Source organism: Capra hircus, chromosome 24 (assembly GCF_001704415.2).
Source record: "Capra hircus breed San Clemente chromosome 24, ASM170441v1, whole genome shotgun sequence".
NCBI classification, from domain to species: domain Eukaryota; kingdom Metazoa; phylum Chordata; class Mammalia; order Artiodactyla; family Bovidae; genus Capra; species Capra hircus.
The window spans coordinates 34,988,135-35,008,703 of NC_030831.1; the positions used below are offsets into that span (position 1 = coordinate 34,988,135).

General features: G+C 39.0%; 2 protein-coding genes across 8 annotated transcripts in view; one reads left to right on the forward strand and one right to left on the reverse strand.

Annotated features, from left to right (window-relative positions):
* Positions 1-9,954, forward strand: part of ESCO1 (establishment of sister chromatid cohesion N-acetyltransferase 1) — a 37,087-nt gene extending 27,133 nt beyond the window's left edge. Inside the window, exons 9-13 of one of the 3 annotated variants that reach the window (XM_018039586.1) lie at positions 2,340-2,429; positions 4,256-4,399; positions 7,036-7,223; positions 8,433-8,533; positions 9,223-9,954. In XM_018039586.1, coding sequence (XP_017895075.1) covers positions 2,340-2,429; positions 4,256-4,399; positions 7,036-7,223; positions 8,433-8,533; positions 9,223-9,269 — 570 coding nt within the window. In that variant the 3' untranslated portion in view covers positions 9,270-9,954. Of the gene's footprint in view, positions 1-1,655; positions 1,780-2,339; positions 2,430-4,255; positions 4,400-7,035; positions 7,224-8,432 lie in introns of those variants that run through there. The other 2 variants (XM_018039585.1, XR_001917170.1) reach the window with 2 other exon arrangements.
* Positions 15,216-20,569, reverse strand: part of GREB1L (growth regulation by estrogen in breast cancer 1 like) — a 244,929-nt gene continuing 239,575 nt past the window's right edge. For 3 of the 5 annotated variants that reach the window (XM_018039524.1, XM_018039523.1, XM_018039522.1), the window contains 5 exons: positions 19,927-20,154; positions 18,881-19,022; positions 17,669-17,869; positions 17,233-17,371; positions 15,216-16,070 (listed from right to left, as the gene is read on the reverse strand). In XM_018039524.1, coding sequence (XP_017895013.1) covers positions 15,907-16,070; positions 17,233-17,371; positions 17,669-17,869; positions 18,881-19,022; positions 19,927-20,154 — 874 coding nt within the window. In that variant the 3' untranslated portion in view covers positions 15,216-15,906. The other 2 variants (XM_018039525.1, XM_018039526.1) reach the window with 2 other exon arrangements.

Below are 20,569 nucleotides of genomic sequence, written 5' to 3' on the forward strand. Positions count from 1 at the left end.
TGTGGCTATTTGGTTATTCCTCTAAATCACATTTACCCTTCAGCAAACACCCTCTGCCTCAGTTTCAAGCAGCAGACAGACTTCATCTCATCTAAATTCTCTAAAGATAGGAGGATCATGTGGTTATTGACTCCAGGAAAGAGTTAACTGCAACTGAGGCATATAAATGTCTTTAGTATCTTGACAGTTTTTAGCCATGTTGGTTCTTTCATCTTTGCCTTGTCCAAGGTTTGAACTTATTTTTGCATGTAACTTTGGGGGCTTTATTAATTGTGTTTTCTTAAAGTAGTACATTGATTGTAGTTTGACACCACTAGTAAGGTAGAGTGGAAATTACTAAGAGTTTCTGAATAGCTCCTCCTCATCTTAAAGCAGTTCTCTAAACTACTAAGTGATGTGGGTGACGGCAGCTATTTTGTCCATAGCCTAGGTCAGGAAACAGAATGGGTTGCAGTGATTTGCCCAAGATTATATTACTAGCAACTCAAGAAATGGGATTTAAACCCTCAACTTTTAATCCAGAACTCTTAAGGTTTTCTCTTAAATATGCTGTCTTCATGGGTATAAGAAACTGAAGCAGCAATAACTCTGCCCTTTGCAGTTCCTCCTGCTTATACACATACATGAAAAAACAACCATGTTTAAAACATTTTTTGAAATTGTATCAAATCCAATTGTGAAACATTTTCTGTATGAACATGCAAGTCTCAACTTGTTTCAAGAGAAAATTTTGTACAAAAAAGTCAGTAAAGCAAAATAATTTATCTAGTGCCGATGGTACAGTATAATGTTGGCCAGTATTGTTATTTTTAAAGACAACAGGAAAGTAACTTATCAAATTATTTTTAGATAATTCAGCTCAGGAAACTATGACTTTGTTATAAGTTGGAGTTAGTTAAATTCTAAATCTTCATTGAAATTGTAGCTTAGTTTTTAAAATGAAAAGTCTCCATTTTCATTTTGTGTAAAATAGATTTATTTTAAATGCTTTTCCCCAAAATAACATTAATGTAAATTTGTTTTTTAAAGAGGATGATATCTCATGCCTTTTCAAAACATTTACCTATATTCAGGTCTGGATATGATTCAGATTTCACTTCTGATTTGAGAAAAAATGACTTCTGTGACTATTGTTTCTGCTCCTTTTTTCTTTTCAAATTTTGGGAACACATGACCATCCTAATTATAATCATCTGAATTTGCTTTACTTTTGGGTGCTCTATTTTTAAACAAATTCTGGTTTTAAATACTTTAATCCAAACAGTTGTTTATACCAAGTTTGTTATTAGACTTTTTGTCCCCAACCAAGAAACTACCCTTTCCCAAAAGACCATTCTGGATCATTTCGGAAAATCAATCTCCTTTCAGACCTGCTGTAGTGTTTTTTAAAAATATTGTTGCCTTTTTCTTGGTTTCATTGAGCTTTAATACTCTGAAACAAATCTCAGAAAGATGCTGGTTTTCTTTAAGATAAACACATTGCTTCTTGAAAAACCTTTTTATTTCAAGTTGGTTGGGTAAGACAAATGGAACAACTAGTTAAGCTCATTCCTTCTGTACTTATTTTTAACCTCAAAGCTCCTAGTTTTAACCTCTGGTTCAGTCCCATCTTACTAGATTTAAGTGGCTTTTGTTTTGTTTTTTTTTTCATGCAGGTTCTGCTCATTAATCACCACGAGTGTGGATCTGAAGAAGAGTTTATTACCTCTCTTTTTTTGAGTATGTTTAACTTCAGATACACACAACGTAGCCTCTCCTTCCCTATTAGATTCTTAGAAGGTAGTTATATTTTTATAGTATCCTTCTTGTGACTTTTGATAGTTGTGATCAATAAGAATAAAAACTATTCCTTACATATTGGGCTCCTGCATGCAAATCAGTTCATTTAAAACCTCCTGGAGGTCTTTGGCATGCCAGACATAAAACCACGAGTGTTTGTTTGTGGAGGTAACCATGTTCCAGAGAAATTTAAGACTTGACTTCTCTTATCAAGAAACTGGGAGAGTTATCCTTTAGGTTCTGGGAGTCACTGACTTTAAGGGGCTTGCTTTTGCTGTGTGATTTTCAAAATTAATTTAAAATGGAAAATGATAAATTAGAAATGCTTTTGTGGTCTTAGATCACTGAGTGAATAGTAGAAAGAAATTAGCTTTTAATTGTACCTGTGTGTGCTTAACAAATTAGCTGATTTATCATATCTTTTTAAACATTGACGAGCATATATACTTTTCCATGTTTGTAATTTTTAGACACATTGATGTATTTTTCTTATTGTACATGAATATGATGTATGAAATGTGGTAAATAAATTTTATTCTTTTTTCTTAATATATATCTAGGGTTGGAAAAAAGAAAGAATTCTAGCTGAATATCCTGATGGCAGGATAATAATGGTTCTTCCTGAAGATCCAAAGTATGCCCTGAAAAAGGTAAATTTCCAGTGAAATTTCACACAGAATGAATAATTTCGCAGCTGATTTTAAGAGTACAATGTATTGCTGGCAGAGCACATTTAAACACCCCATTCTGAGAATAAGAAATAAGCATTTAGTCACAACCCAACTGAAAAATGAATGCTTTAACTTTGTAGTGTGTCATTTGTTGTTGATTTTCTAAGTCATGTCTGACTCTTTGCGACCCCATGGACTGCAGCAAACTAGATTTCCTGGTACTTCACTATCTCCTGGAGTTTGCTCAAACTCATCTCCATTGAGTGAGTGATGCCATTCAACCGCTTCATCTTCTGTCCCCGCCTCCTCCTGCTCTCAGTCCTTCCCAGCATCAGGGTCTTTTCCAATGAGTCGACTCTTCCCATCAGGTGGCCAAAGTATTGGAGCTTCAGCATCAGTCCTTCCAATGAATATTCAGAGCTTATTTCCTTTAGGATTGACTGGTTTGATCTCCTTGCTGTCCAAGGGAGTCTTCAAGAGTCTTCACCACCACCACAGTTCGAAAGCATCAATTCTTTGGCACTCAGCCCTCTTTATGGCCCAGTTCTCATATCCTCACATGACTACTGTCTAGCATATGTGAAATGAATTTTTAGTGGATTGATTAGTATCTCATATTATCAGTAATTTGAGTAATGATATAGAAGGCATAGTAAGTGCCACATAAGTGATTTTAAGAATCAAAATACAAATCTGAATAATAATTTATAAAACTGAAACTAATAGATGTCATTTTATTCTGAGAGTAAATTTCTAATATCCTTGTTCTTAGTAATCTACAGTTCACTATGTTACTGGTTAGTAACCCATAATAGGTTAAAAATCCTAAGAATTGTGAGTCATTTGCCTTTAGGAACTGAGTCAAGTGTTGCATTGTGGGATTTTTTCTAGGATTAAGAGGACTTGGGTTTTCATCACTGAATAAGGAATGTGTTACATGGTATTCTGCAATTCAGAAGTGTGAATACTTAACCCCCTTAGGTGTCATTTGCATTTTAAACTTAGTGTCACAGATGAATGTTTATTGGACTGAATATTTGCAGATTTTTTTTTAACTGGCAAAGGAACTGATGTTTGAGTGCCTATAAAAATCTTGACTTTGAATACCTACAAAAGTTTGAGCTTATCGTATTTGACCTTGACAAGAATTCCAGGAGGTAAAGTGGTAGAAGTAGTTTGAGCATTATGGGCTCAAATCCCAGAAATCCCAGCTCTTTGGTTCCCAGTGTCCCATATCTGACATTGGAAAGTTATCTAACCTCTGAATTTTATTTCTTCCATATGCAAAGTGAGAAACTTATCAGCCTGTAAGAGGTGTTGGATTTAAATTAGATAATACTCATAAAGTGCTTTGCATAATATCTGGCCCTATAAACTTTTGATAAGGAATAAATATTTATGCCTTTTCTCTGTGCTCACTTTCACTCCACTGATGAGAGTAAAAATTAAGGCTTTCTAAGAACAATGTGGCCTGCCTGGCTAAGGTTCCAGTGAAGTTCTCTCCAGTGCTCCATTCCGTGATGCTTACACTGGGAAGCCTTAGTGTCCTTATTACCTATCAGAGGAGCTCTCACTCTTGTTCCCAGACTACTGGGCTTGACATTATTCTCCATTCTTTCTTCCTTTTGCAGATTGGTCCACAGAGCTTGAAAAACATTTAGTGATCAGGATAGTCATTCAGAGGCACTCTTTAGAGGATGTTCTGCTTGGAATAATATGCTCAATTTATTGAACTGAAATAGAGCATATTTTTACATATATAAAATGCTTTTGTTTAAAAATAATAATTTTTCTTTATTTGGCAGGTTGACGAGATTAGAGAGATGGTTGATAATGATTTAGGTTTCCAGCAGGCTCCACTCATGTGCTATTCCAGAACAAAAACACTTCTGTTTATTTCTAATGACAAAAAGGTAGTTGGTTGTCTAATTGCAGAACATATCCAGTGGGTAAGTGATTTTTAAAGAATGGTTGTATGTAGTTTGGTGTTTAAAGAGTTACAGCAATAACATCATTCTGGTAAATTTTTCAACATTCTGTGTAAGGAAGAGTATGAATGCGAGAACTCCTGTGCATAATTTTTTTTTACTACAGTGAAGTTGTCTTGCATGGGAGTTTGTTTAAGTGAGTAAATATAAGATAAAAATTTTACAAATCAAAAGTACTATTAAATTTTGTTTAGGAAGTTTCCTTGTTGGCTACTAATGAAATGTCTGTCTCAGTCCCCTTCAGCACTGAAATAAATCAAGGGTTGCCAGATTATAGTCCAGAAGGCAAAATCTAGCCTGTTTTTTACAACATTTTATTGTAACATAGCTATGTCGATTTGCTTAAGTATTGTCAGTGGCTGCTTTCACACTGCAGAAATTGAATTAAGTAGTTGCAAGGGGTCAGTTACGCTGCACCGCCTGAAATACTTATTTCCTGGCCCTTCACGAAAAACTTCCCACGCCTGCATTAGGTTACCACTTCTTTGGTTGAGCTCTGTTGAAGACTTGGCTTGTATTTAAGAGCCAAACATAAACAAATAATAGGATTATAGTAGAATTGGTATATTAATATTGTAAGATGGTCCCAAGTTACACCAATTTAAGAAAACAGAAGACTTTGGACTTCCTAATCATGCTCACCTTGAGGTAGACCTCCTGTGAATTGTCTTATTTTCAGCTGAGTCTTGCTCATGAATTCAGTGTGCATTGTTTAGTTGATGTTTTTTAGTATATTAATAGTTGCCTGCAAGTATATACGCTTCAACATAAAATTTTCTAATAAGGTGCAGAGTTGAAACACATATGTGTGATTAATGTCTATAATTAAGCTACATAAAAATTGAATCTGAAAAAAAAATTCAACTTGACATTGTGTAAGTTTATGAATTTTGCTATTTGTAATCACAAATTTGATTTAAATAAATAGGTGACAAGGTAGTTTGGAGATATAAATTTGATATAAAAGGACTAAGACATAGAAACTTGCCATCCTGTAATTGAGTTAATTTTGCATAGTGCACATCTTTTGGCTTTATTTTTTCCATTGCCCCAGATTTATTCTTTGCTTGATCATTTGTCCACTTGATAGGTCTCTGAGTCTTGATTGACCCACTTTTAAAAGATATCAGCAATGTTGTGCTTGATTTACCAATATGTCAAAGTGCTTCCTGTGTATATCAAATAACTGTTGTCTGTTTAAGGATTGTCCTTAGCAACTCATCCCCCTTAAATTCGATCCAGCTAGCATGATTTATGACTCCTGAGGAGGGTTAATAGTAAGGTACCCACTTGAAGGAAGTATCACTTTTTATGTGGGACATAACTTCAGACAGAATTGATCATTGAAACAAATGAAGTTAATTAGAGGAGGGGAAAAAGATATTTGAAGTCAGATTTGCACAGAGTGATAAGGGTATTTGCAAATTTTATATAGAGTATTCTTAAATTTGTTTGGCAAATGACTAAGCATTCAAAAAAAATTGCAGACATCTATCTGGTTTTTTGACTGTTTCTTATAGTGTTTTTTTTGTTTGTTTTGTTGTTTATAATGAATGTTTTTTGATAAATGCGCGTGTTGCGGGGTTTTTTGGCCCTGCTGCGTGGCTTCTGGCATCTCAGTTCCCTGACCAGGGATTGAATCTGGGCCGTGGGAGTGAAGGCACGGAGTCCTAACCCCTAGACTACCAGGGACCTCGGCACCCTTGTGTGTTTTTTAATTCCTATTCTACCCAGTTCCAAAAATGACTTGTCGCAGTGTTTATATTAGAACATAGCTGTGCAGTACTTGCTTGTTTATTCTTTGTTAACTCTCAGTTGTGTTGTCTAATTGTTTTAACTTTTGTACCTCATTCTGTCAAAAGGCTGGTGGTGTCCCTTTTTGACCACTAGACTGGCAGAAGAGATGTATGTTTTTCAAAGTACTTTTTTTATTTTTAAGAGATAGGAGTGTAGGGAAAGGACCTTCCTAAACTTCTGATTCCTCTGCCATCCTGAGTCCCAATTCTGCACAGCTTTGAACCCTGTAACGATGACAGCTATCACAGAAACAGTTGTGACTGCTGAGTTCACCACATGTACTTTCACTGCGAGCCCTAGAACATGGGAGGTGGAGAACATTAACATTCACTTCCTATTATGTGCCAGCCATGATGGCCAGGTGCTTTGTATTTCCTTATTTAATCTCTCGCAAGTCTCTGAAAGAGATGGCGGAGAGTTCCAGTTTATAGGCAAGGAACCCAAAGCTAAATTAAGTAACTTCATCTCGTGGTCACATAACTAATAAGTGAGAACAGAATGTAGATCCTCTGTTTATTTTCTAAAATGAGAGCAAAATGCTCTCATGGGAACCAAAGGTTCCTATGGTTTGTTAAGAAGCCAGATGGACGTAGTGATGACCTCACAAAAGGTCGGTATGAGACAATTGCTTAATAATAGTCTCACTTTAAACACCCTGCCCCCCCCCTTCAGGAATGTCTATATGTGTATAACGGACTCACTTTGCTGTATAGCAGAGAGTAGCACAACATTGTAAATCAACTATACTTCAGTTTTTAAAAAATCACCTATGAATTTCCCCTTAATTTTGCTGCATATAGGGCTACAGAGTTATAGAAGAAAAACTTCCAGTTATCAGGTCAGAAGAAGAAAAGGTCAGATTTGAAAGGCAAAAAGCCTGGTGCTGCTCAACATTGCCAGAGCCTGCAATCTGTGGGATCAGCCGCATATGGGTGTTCAGCATGATGCGTCGGAAGAAAATCGCTTCTCGCATGATTGAATGCCTAAGGTAACTTGGATGTAATCCTTCAAATCATTGTCAGTAGTTAGCATTTAAGCAGAGTTTTATATAAAAATTGACATTTAGTTCATCGTAAATGTATAACCTTTATTTATATTAATTTAAAATTTGCATAAGACTGTCAGTATGTAAGAAGTATGGGAAATTTCTTGGGAGTTTAGCTTTTAGGAAAATTTTTAAGAATAATGTTTGTAAATAATCTAAGTCTCTCAATAGTTTTTCTTGATTTTATTCCTTTTTTCTTTTTTTTAAAGTATGAAAATATGATAACACATTTACAGGAGACTTGGAAAATACAAACAAAGTTATATATATGTTGCTTGATTTTTAATCAAAGGGATAGAGATTCCAAAAATTATGGTTTTTTTTGGTCTTTGTATTTGTATATGAATTTTAGGAACAGCTTGTTAATTTTTGCAGAAAAACTCACTAACTATAGATCAATTTGAGGAGTAATGCCATTTTAGCAATATTAAGTCATCTGATTCATAATCATGGGATGTCTTTCTGTTTAGTAAGGTCTCCTTTAATTTCTTTCAACAGTGCTCTATGGTTCTCATTTTTTAGGTCTTGCATGTCTTTGTTAAATTTAATCCTAAGTATTTACTTAGATTACTGAGTATTTACTATATATTTCAGTGTTGTTTTCTAAATTTCATTTTGAATTGGTCATAGAAATAAAATTAATTTTTTAATATTGATTTTATAATTTGCAAACTTGCTGAACTCGTGTTTTATTAGATCTGTTATTTTGTGAATTCCTTAGAATTTTTGTATATAAAAGATCATGTCATCTGTGAAAAGATAATTTTACTTCTCCCATTTCAACCTGGTTGCTTTTCACTTCTTTTGCTTGTCTAATGTCTAATTGTCCTTGATAATAGATAGGTGTCAGCAGTATGGCCTTACCCTGTTCCTGATGTCTGAGGAAGTTTTCAGTCTTTTTTTTTTTTTTAACTGTTAACTTTGACATTTTTTGATGCTGTTTATCAGTTCCTTCTATTCAGAGTTGTTGGAGTATTTTTATCATGAAAAGGTGTTGGGTAAATGTTTTTATAACCATTGTTGCTTTTACAAAACAATCATTTTTAAGTTTCTAGAATATACAGCATTATTTACGGGTTTTTTTCCACTTTTAATGGTTAAAAATAATTAAATTTTCTTTTTTCTTCTACCCCCCCTTTTTGTTTTAAACAGGAGTAACTTTATATATGGTTCATACTTGAGTAAAGAGGAAATTGCTTTCTCAGACCCTACTCCTGATGGAAAACTGTTTGCAACACAGTACTGTGGCACTGGTCAGTTTCTGGTATATAATTTTATTAATGGACAAAATAGTACCTAACATAAACTCATGCCTGCAGTATCAGAAGACATCTACTGATGAGAATGGATTGGTTGTTGACTTAAACCAGGAACTAGGGCCATTTTTATTACAATGAACTCAGGACTGGCAACAACCAGAAGGTTGTTCCATTTTCATAAAATTGGAAAAAAAAAATGAAGTAATTGCTTATTGTTGTTTTGTTTTTTAAAGAAGATATTTTATTATCTTTTACAGAAATTTATGATTGATGTATTTTATCTATAGTTATTTAGACATGTTTACATGCAGCAGATAATTGTTCATAGTGGACTGAAAACTAATGCAAGGACTATGGTCTCAGTGATAAGTATAATCTGAAGTTCTTAATTGTGGCAATATACCAGTATAGCTTGGTACTGTATTTTTTTAATATTGATCTGCTGATACCAGTTATAGTTTTAAAGATTGTATTTTCACAGAGTGGAAACCAATGTTTTTACATTATTATTCAAGAATAGTGTGATGTGTTTAGGAATCAAGACTAATTCTTAAAGGGTCTGATACCTACTTTAAGGGAATCACCACAAAAAAAGCAAAGCTCCTTTAGCAAGAGAGAATTTGAAATACTGAGTTTGTTCTTCTGTTTCTCTTTTTCTGCTTCTTGCTGCCATCACAAAGCAGAAGGTGGAAAAGAATTGAAGCTTTCCTCCTTGGAGAACTATGAATGACTCGAATTAGAATGGTGCCCTTTAGTTTATTTATTTTTTCATTCTGGTTTCACTTTTTAAAATAAACGTCAACTTGGCACACTTTGGCTATTCACAATCCCAAAGAGGTTTATAAAAACCTGTGGACTAGTTGCAAGCTAAATATGTATGACTTGGTATCTGCTTTGTTACTCCTCAGAAATACTACACTCGGTATATGCCCTCATTATTGGACTTCATTTTGATACTTGTCTATCCTTCATAGTGCCCTCTACTTTTAAAGGGTTTATATGTTGAAAAACTGCTGTGGCCTTTTATGACTTGTATATAGTGTAGAATAAAATAATAAAATACTTGATAGTTTTTTCTAAGTGATAAATGTGATAATGATATGTTGTTATTGTGCTTTTTCAGGAAGTCTGTTAGGTTTGCTACCTTGAAATAAGATTAAAACAATGGGTTTTGAAAAGGTAGTTTTCACCAGTTTGCTGCAGAATCTGTATATCAGTAACATCTCCAAAAGACAAGATCCTAACATGGGAATTTTCTGGTCTTTCAAAGAAATGAAGAGCCATGGCCCAAGAATGAAACACCACTATGATTTAATATAGGTGAATGTTATGAGCTGACATTAAAACCAGCTAAAATTAAGACTTTTAAATTAAGATCGACATATTGTGATATATGATATATATCATTGTGATAATACACACACACACACACACACACATTATCACCCATACATGTGTGATTAATTGAGTGGTGTAAGGCTCTGTACCTGTCAGTAGGGTGGAATGGTAAGGCAGTGTGACTATTTCTTCTCATTCATCATGATGGTCCAACTCTTGACACTGCTTTTCTCTTTGGTCTTGAGACTCTTTTAGTCATCGCTGGTCTCAATGTTTGCCTGACAGGGAACCCATGATTTTTTAAAAACAGGATGAAGACTTCAGGTGTAGCATAGATGTTCTAGTAACTGTTAAACTCAAAATATAGGCCCAGATCCCATAAAAGCAATAGGATTCTCTGGGTAGCCATACTCGGTGGGTTTCAAAGGGACTTGGAAGTAGACAGGCTGTATTTATTGGTTGGTTTAAAGGTTACCATTACTAGGAAGATTGTTTCTTTTCATGTTTATATTAAAGACACAGCCCCTCAAATAAATTTTACAATCTAACTATTTCTCCAAGAAGAGATTAATAATATTTAACATTTGAGTGTTTGCCATGTGTCATACCTTGTGTTTGTGCTGTGCTTAATCACTCAGTCGTGTCTGACTCTTTGCAACCCTATGGACTGTAGCCCGCCAGGCTCCTCTGTCCATGGGGATTCTGCAGGCAAGAAGAATACTGGAGTGGGTTGCCATGCCTTCCTCCAGGGGATCTTCCAACCCAGGGATTGAACCCAAGTCTCCCATATTGCAGGCAGATTCTTTACCATCTGAGCCACCAGGGAAACCCAAGAATACTGGAGTGAGTAGCCTATCCCTTCTCCAGGGGATCTTCCTGACCCAGGGATCGAACCTGGGTCTCCTGCACTGCACGCAGATCCTGTACCAGCTGAGCTACCAGGGAAGCCCTAGTGATGCATTATTTAATTATGACAGCCACATAGGTAGAGTTTACAGGTGAGGAGTCTAGAATTTAGACAAGCTTATAGAAGAGGCTGCAGTCTTTGTGAAAGATACGCAAATTGAACTAAAGCTATGATGTATAGATGAAAATTAGACAAATGAACTCTGAGAAGTTAAATTGAAGAATTGATGGAGTTGATAACTGACTAGAGAAAGATCATGACAGGAGAATCTGGGTAATTTTGGTTTAGGTAGCAGAGTAGGTGGATTTGGGGCCGAGAAGAGCATACTGGAGAATTAGGTGGGGAAGGATGAGCTTGGTTCTGCTCACAGTTTGAAGGTGGTTGCTGAATCTCCAAGTGGAGATATCTATTTGGTGTATATGACGGAACATGTAGACCTAGAGTTTGGGGAAAGTTTGAACTAAGCCACTTTATTTAGTTATTTGAAGATTTAGAGGAGATCTCCACCCTGGGGTTTATTAGAGGGTGGAGGAGACTATTGAAGAACTTGTGAGGATACACATGCAAGGGGAGAACCAGGAGAAAGTGGCAGAAACCAAGACTCAGGAACCATCGACACCGTCACACCGCTGAAGACGGAAGAGTGACGACAGAAGCAGCATTGTGGTCTCTGTGGAGTTGTGGAGGCACCAGCGCTACAGTGAGTAAACGCTAGTGGTCACAAACATCAGTAGATTGATTCTGTAATTGCTAATTATACAGAGGTGCCTGTAAATGTTTTCTCAGCTACCCTTGAATAGTTGGGCTGAATGTCTGGTATATTGACAGTATAGGACCCACCAGTATAGACAGACACCCTGCGATCTTATACGTTATGCTCTTGTTTACGTGGACGGACAATGGTTTTATTTCAGTTTGTCAGCATTATAAAAATCAGTATTTTATCAGTTTATAATGTGCAAGAGTGAACTTGATATATCTATTAAAATCATGACTATCATAAGAACAGTAAATACAGTAGACATACACTGATATTTTAATTGTCGCTTACTTTGCATGGCTGCTCAGCTAGGGGATCTTGGTAGGAACACAGCCACATTCCTTCCTGGCTGTAGTTCACTGGTGGTGAAGGTGGCTAAATTGATTTCTGGGGTAGCGACTGCAGACACACATAGGCCTTCTACCTGTTCTCATGGCTCTTGGGCTTTCTAGCAGATCAAGGGAAGATTCTGTCTCAGAATAGCGAAGAACTGGTAAGAAAACTTGCTGTTGCTTTTCCTAGCTATTCCTATCCCATTCGCCGTCATAATCACTGAAGTGCAGCTGACCCTGGAACAAGGTGGGGGTTGGGGTGCTAACCCCACGCGTAGTCGTGAATCAGGTGTAACTTTACAGTCGACTCTTTATATTAGCACTTTGTAGATTCAACCAACCAGGGATTGTGTAGTACTGTAGTAATTTTTTTCTTTTTGAAAAAAATTGTGTATAAGTACACCTGTGAAGTTCAAACCTGTATTGTTGAAGGGTCGACTATAGATTCTTTCCTCAGCTTAATACTTGACAGCTAAGACATAGGAATTTACAGTGTTTCCTTGGTCCCAGGGGTCCTTCCTGCATCTTCAGTTATGATTTTTTTGTTTTTTTTTTTTCAGGGAAGCCAGGGTTTCATTGTTTTATCAATATTCTCTTAGACCCAGAGGAAGCTATGAGCTTCTTGCCATGACTGAAGACAAGCCTGAGCAATGTGTGTTCTCTGGATATTGTTCAGCTCTACGTAGTTGCATACAACGGTACAGCAGTCAGTTTCACAGCTGGTAGTCTTTCCAAGGCAGCTCATTGGAGTTTGTAATGGGACACTGGCAGTTTCCTCCTTGCTCCTGAATCTGTCAGCATACTTAAAATAGTTACTGGCCCTCCTGAGGCAACAGCCAGGGACCTCTGACCCTAAAGAATGTTTTTACAGTTCTATATCAAAGGTTATTTTAGCACTGTCAATATAATAGAACTGAAAGGCATTCCCCCCGCCGCTCCCAGAATAATAAGTTAATTCTCCAAAGCTGGTGAAATTAGAGTTTAGAAATAAAATGGAGAGTAACCTCAGGTTATACTACACAGTTCTACCATCCCAAAGTCTGCCTCTTGGGACATGGAAATAAATATAGTTGCCATCTATAAAAGATCGGGGATGTACCATGGATATTTCTAACATCTCTTTAATCATTTCTAGACCTGTTATTCATGATTATGTGGCACTCTGCAAGTGGGCATGGTGTGTAGATACTTTATATGTGTGTATCTTCTTTGGATAAGCTATAGATTTTCAGTCCACAAATACTTACTCAGCACTTTCTTGCACTGTTAAGCCAGAATAGTAGAATCTTAGAGTTATCCAACTTACGACAGGTGGACTTGTGGCCTTTCTCGGACACTGGCAGAACCAGCTTATTCCATTTTTGAACATATCAGAAAATGTAAAGAAAACACACTTTCTTTTTAGAGGGTGAGGGAGAATTTAATACATTCACCAAATTAAATGAAAGGACAAGAATGTACTGTCAACACAACTTAAGACAATTTAGAATCATAAACAAAATGTGAGGTAGACTGACTAGTGAAATTCACCAAATTTTGGTTAAGAAACTTTACAGTAATAAAGTAACACAGGTGCCTCCTTTTCTAACAATCACAAGAAGCAATTGCATCAATTACAGCCCAAAAAGTTGAATACAGCAATTCTCATTGTAAGTTTACATTCAGTATTAACCTGTGTGAACCCTCACATATGGCAGGGCTTAACAGGTCTATAGGTCAGTTATTCTGCAGGCCAAGTGAACACATTCACACCATGATATTCTAAGGGCTGGCGAGGCTCGAAGTGGAACACACCAGGGGTTGTATTAACCAAATCATGGTGGTCTGTGCTTGTGCAATTTTATCCTTAAAGGAGAATGACCTAACATTCTCTAAAGAATTATACTGATAAGGTGATTTTAAAAGATCCAAGCCTTAGTAAGACAGACACTGGAAAGAATAGGCAGGTCAGTTTAAATTCTCCATCATCAGGGTGATGGTCTTTTGGCTTTATTCTGGCATTTCTCTTCCAAAGAGTTAAACAGAATTTAAGGGATGATAATCATCTGATTTTTTCAGAGTGTAGCCCTAATAAATATGGAGTCTCCACAGCTCAAATAAGTACTTAAAATTTTTTTCCTTAAACTGAAGCCATAAAGCCAGAAGAAACCCTGAGAGGCCATCTGCCCCAGGAACAGCTGTTTTAGGATTATTTCAAGTATTTTATTTGCCCTATATAGTAAATATTGGAATATTGCACAAACAGTGGGTTTCTTGATATCATCTGCAGTAGGCCCTTTCAACAAAACAAGTGAAATACATTCATATCTAAATCAGCCTGCTTCATTACGTACCTCTTTGCCAAAAGTTCTGCTGTACTAAAAACAAGTATTTTTAAAGCATATATAAGGCAGGTCCTCTTTTAAAGATCAATTAAAAATGGAATTTTTAAAAGGAATTGTTCATTTTGATACATATACAACAAAAATAGCTATTAAAACCAAGAGATACGAAATCATTTTCAGATTAGTACATTCTATCTTTTCACTCTCTGTAAACTCCGTATCACAAACTAGTAAAGCTGGTCAGGTAACACTATTTGTTCTGAGTGAATGCAGGCTTAGCAGGCCCCTCTCAGTAGTTTCAGGCCTTAAACAAGACATCTATTCAAGTAAAAATGGCTGTGTAAAGTGGAGATAAAGTGAAAGTGATATATGGGCTAATAAGAAAAATGTCAAGCCATCAATGAAAATTGAAGTAATCTGCAAGAATCAACTTCCAATAAACTTAGTATGTTCTAGAACATTGTCTAGAAATCTGTTTTTGATTAAAATATGTGGTAAAAGTCTGTATAAACTTATGTCTCCTACTGTTGATGCTGAACAAAGATCCCCTGCTGATTTTTGAGTCAAAAAGACTTAAATGGAATTCTTCTTTACTGCACACACACTCTCACTCACTCACTCACTCACTGGTAGAATTAAGTAAAACAGCATCTCTCTATGGCTCTATTTCCCATTTCAGCAGTTTCTGTGGTATTGTCAGTATAAGGCAGCTAATTCAGTGTATCTTTGAAAGGAAACTCCGCTTTAGTCTTTGAAACAAACTAGGTCCACTCCACACAGAAGCTTAGCCTGCCCGACATTTAGCTTTGCTGGTGACAAATGCTTAATTCCAACCCAATGGAGTGGGTGTGGGGTGACTGCTGAAACCTTCTTAATTGGCTCAACTTTTGAATCAGGTTTTCCTTGTACAAGATTAATCACTGTTCATATTCTCACAGGCATGATGTGCTTAAGAGACTGGAAACATTTTTAAAGAATGGATAAAGCAAAAGAACGTAAGCCAGGAGAAGCTGCATAAATACACACAGCGCCTGCTCTCCATTTACTGACGTGTTTGTTCAGTTTAAATAGTAAACTTTCAACTCCTGTGGAAATTTTGCCAAAAGTTTCAGTACATACAAGATTATAAATCATAAACTAACACTGCACAGAGAAAGACAAGGCTACTTTTTTTTTAAATACAAATATCTTCTACATTCTATCATTTCAGACCCCTGAGTAATACTGTACCAAAGTACAGATCTGAAGAGAAACTGAGGGCTCAGGCCTCAAATGTTAATCTTCAATTAATTCCACACCAATGGCGTGAGTCTCACATAACACATTCAGGCTCGCTAACGCCAAGAGTCAGTTTTCCCCCTGACAGAGCATAGTAGAAAAAAACAACGCAGTGTCCATGCGGTTTCTCCACAGTATTTCCTCCTCAGGCTCCCGTGGGCAGACCACATCTTGAGTTAATTGCATAACTACCTAGGGTGGAGTTAACCTGAATTTAAGGTCCTGAAACTGGAAGTGAAGGAAAGTGATGCCCCCCAGAGATCTGGGTCAGATTTGGGGGTGGGGGCGTTTCTTTGGAGAACAGACAAATACATGTTGCACTTTGCTCCACAGTGATTGTACTTTAAAGGAAAAAATTAAATCCCCAATAATTATTTCTGCCCCACCCCTTCTAGGCATTCCTCTGCTAGTTTTGGTCTCTTCAAAGGTCATACGTGACGTCCGGTGAGAAAGTAGAGCGGCTTGTCGTCGCTGCTGTTGGCGGTCTGGAACTCGTCCCGGAGGCGGAACTGCCACTCGTCCTCCAGCTCCAAGCGGACAATTATTTGGCGCAAGGAGCTTCTGTCTTGGCAGATGACACACAGGGTAGCACCTTCAGGAGAGAGCAGGGATGTGTCTTAGGCTCAGGGGTTGAAAGGACTTAGAGAACCTTTCTTACCTCCCTCTGATTATATCCCCTAAGCGAACACTTTTGAGAACCAACGTATAAAAGTAACCTGTCAGGACTGTTCATTTGATTATTTACTTTGAATAAAGAAACTGATGTAAATGCCAAAGTTTGAAAGAGTGTAAAGTGAAGGCCCTCCCAACCACACCCCACCCCTTCTTCTGTGTGTGTGTGTGCGTGTTGCTCAGTCGTGTCCAACTCTGCAACCCCATGGACTTTAGCCCAGCAGGCTCCTCTGTCCATGGAATTCTCCAGGCAAGAATATTGGTGTGGACTGCCATTCACTTCTCCAGGGGATATTCCCGATCTAGGGATTGAGCCCAGGTCTCCTGCATTCTAGGCGGATTCTTTACCGCTGAGCCACTAGGGAAGACTTTCTGCTGTGGTAACCAGCATTAAAACCCACATTGTAAGGTTCTGTGAGTCCCGCTAGATCAAGGGTTCTCAACCTTGGCACTGGGGCCACAAGACTATTGTGGGGCTATTTTGTTCTTGTGGTATGTTTAGCAGTGTCCTTGGCTACTTCCCACTCTGTGCTAGCAGCACCCCACCCTGTGACAACATGAAATGTCTCCAGATATTGCCAAATGCCCCCAAGATGCTTCCTCCTGTCCCCTCACCCCGACACACACACTGTTCTCATAAAAATGGCACGCTGTACACAACATACTGAACCTTTTTTCACCAACCTCAGGAGTCGCCTTATCAAGGTTATTTGTGATGCTTAATCTGCAGTTTGTTCTTAAGCAAACCTCTGTATGCTGTATATCTGTTGAAGCAACTTGGGCTTCTCTTCCAGAATCGTAACTCACTAATTTTTATTGAAATCAGATTTATATGAGAAGCATTTGCATTGCATCATTCCTATGTAAAATTAATAGCAGCGACAACATCTTTAAACCTGGCTATATTTATCCACATTTAGCCTAACTCCCTTATTTGAAAAAAGTCAGTGCCCCAGTTTCAAAGAAAGGTGTATCAGCTTACTGGCAAAATGTGTTAAAGTGCTCTTTTATGGTTTTCACCTCTGCATTTTGTCCAGTGGGAACTAACAGCACTCACAAGCAAGATGCTGAATTTGATTTACCTTTGAGAAACTTAAATTTCTTAAGAAGATCAGCACCTACAAAAGAGTCACAGAGGTACAAGAGGAGTCCACCGAAGCACACCGCTTCACAGTTGACGTTGCTGGAGTGGGGTCTGGAGCTGATGTAGCATATGGCCACCTGCAACCATCAAGCACAGAGCACACTAGCATTTCAGAAGCCAGTAAAACCTCTGCATTGTCAGTTGAATGATCCATGCCTGCCTTTCTAGCTGTCCCTCTCAGGGTCAGGTAACGGAGACATGTTTTATTGGAACTTAAGGGGGCTGCTTATCTGAGTTTTGTACTCCCTTTGTGTGTCATGTTTTAACCTACCTAAAGCTTCTCTTATTTCTCATAATAAAGGGTAGTTATGAGAGAAACTGCCAGATGCAGAACAAGCCCCTCTACCTGAGCGCCCCGGCCCCTCCCCCTTTACCTCTGGTCCAATGTTAAGGTAGCAGTCGATGGCCAGCACGGGGCTCCGAAAGTTTCGGATAGCTTTGGGGAAGAGTTTGTAGGAGGCGTGCTGCAGGAACTTCTCCAGGAGGAACTGTGCAGGGGCTGCCAGAAGGGTGTGCTCACTGTCGGGAGCACAGACGTACTGTAGGGGCAGGATAGGCGCCATGCTCTCTGACACCTGGAATCAGAGCCAAGGGAGTGATGGGAAATGTTTGTGTGGGCATTGTGTGACCCCCGCCAGGAGAGCATGCCTGCATCCTGACAGCCCGCAGGAAAGGCAGCAGCACCGTCTTGTCATCCTGGGGTTCTGAAATTCTTCCTGTTGGATTTAACATAATTTATACGCAGCAAGGGCCCGAGCAGATGTTAAAGGAGGCTTCTTTGAAAGTTTGTGCACTTAGCATGTACATTGTAAGGACCAGCAGAAACCTTTTTACAGCACTGCTGGACGTGGATGGGTTAAATCCCATCCTGTCAGCACCAGGAAAAAAAGCAAGGAGGTCTTTAAGCTCCACCGGATAGTCCACATGCTGTAAATGACTGTGCATGGCCAGTCAAGTCCATCTTTTCCAACTCTGTGGACTGTAGCCTGCCAGGCTTCTCTGTCCATGGGATTTCCCAGGCAAGAATACTGGAGTGGGTTGCCATTTCCTTCTCCAAGGGATCTTCCCAACCCAGGGATCAAACCCGTGTCTCCTGCATTACAGACAGATTCTTTACTGCTGTGCCTCCTGGGCAGCCCTATAAATGATTAGCTACCAGCAAATCTTATAAACGGAAAAGGGTAGGCCCACAGAATTAACCCTTAACACATTTTGATCTGCCTGACTTTAAAAATAAAACTGGCAAAGGCCATGCAAGCAAGCAATTTGATTTACCTTTCTCTCACCTGTTACATAAAGAATGTAAAAAATGTTAACTTTGCCAGTTTATAGAACACATTTGAAACTAAAGCTTTGATGGAGTTAAGCCTTAAATCTAAAGAAAGGTAATTTGTTGAAATTTCAAAACGTAGGTTTGGTTCTAGATGAGTCCTCAGGGAAACAAGGCTCCAGATTTGACATTAAGAGGGGCCTCCCTTGTGTCACCTCACTTTCCAGTCAAGTGGCACGTACTTAATGCCGACCAGGAAACAGATAACTGAGGGATCATCTTATTTTCAGCAGGAGACTCAAGCTTGCCAACTTACCATGATCTTTGGTTTAATGATAAAGTCCCTCTGCCCGCCAACTTGCACATGTTTCTTCATGAGACTGAAGTTGTTAAAGCGGCAGATGAGCAGTCCACTGCTGTTGGTTCTCAGGTTAAAGTCAACGTCTTCACAGAAATACCTAAATCAGAACCACAATGGCAGGGTCCGTGGACTGTCACCTCTCAGCTGTGCTACTTACAGAGACAACACCTGTGGCAGATGTTAGGTGACCGCCTCAGAGAGAGCCAGCCTTTCCCCCATGTGGGGCTGGCTCCGTGAGCACCAGCTTGTGTTGTAATGCCCTGATGGGGGCACTACAGTCATTAAGGAAGGAGCACTGAGGGGACTGGTCCCAGACCTGGCACAGCCCCTTACTTAGGCACCCCTGAACTGAAACAGGACCACGCACTCTGTATACTCTTTGTGGGACAGGAGTGCAGAGCTGCTCCCAGTGTTAACATCCTGGCTGCAAACAGGATGAAGCATCTGCCAAATTTAAAACAGAAGTAAAATCGCTACAGAATATTATAAGAGCTGCAGCTCGGGGGTTGACTTAAGACGGACTTGCGGCCTCTGACATTCTTCCTTGGCCATTTCGGATTTTCTGGGACAAGTGCATAGTTCATTCGGGAGGCAAGGCCAGGGCTAGCTGGCTTTTCCCCACAGGATCCAGATCTCAGGGTCTTGCTAACATCTCAGGAAGTGACTACCTTCCGAGTTCCGAGTGAAAGGTTAATTGTGAACAGGTTTATGGGTCCACACACTGATTTCCACTGATGAAACAATTTGGTCCCTGTTTCAGTTCTTGTGGAATAATAAGATGGCTGAAATATGCTTCCTAAGCATTTCACATTGCAGCACTCATGACTGAGTCTGGGTCAGTTTGAACAGTGATGAAGGGGCACTTGGGGGCTTGTGATGCCCCATTCTCTGTCCGGATAAACAGTCTTAGTTTCTCAGAGACGAATAAACACATTACAGAGGCTGGAGCTGGGCAGAAACAGTAACCGGCAGGATGATGTGCATCCAGGAGCCCAGCTTACCTGTTGAAGTCGTACTGCACGTTCTGAGTCAGATCTATGTTGAGGAGGATGAAGTCGTGCACGTGGCACCTAGAGAATGGGACCTTGAGGCTCCGAGAAGTCAGCCTGCTGCTCCACTTCTGGATGCCCAGGATCGCGTAGTGCACGATTTTCGGTGTCGCCTCCATGTGCTGCAAGACACTCTTCAAGGACACATTCTTACTGGAAACTCCTGTTTCCATGGGCTGGCTATGAAATGCAGAGTTCGTTTACATAAGAGATCACTCAGTATCACTGAAGACATGGTCACATGGGAAGAGCTGACACTACTGTATGGTCTTGATATCTGCAAAGGACACAACTAGCTGGTTGACTTTCTCTTAGTCTGGAGCGGACAAGGATGTCAAGCCTGGTTTCCATGCTGCCTGTCACTGCTGATCTAGAGAAGCTGCCTTCCAGGGGTGAGCGTCCTTGTGTGTGTCCGACTCTTTGCTACCCCATGGACTGGAGCCTGCCAGGCTCCTCGGTCCTGTAATTTTCCAGGCGAGAATACTGGAGTGGGTTGCCATTTCCTCCTCCAGGGGATCTTCCCAACCCAGGGAACGAACCTGCACCTCCTGCACTGGCAGGCTGGCTCTTTACCACGGAGCCACCAGGGCAGTCC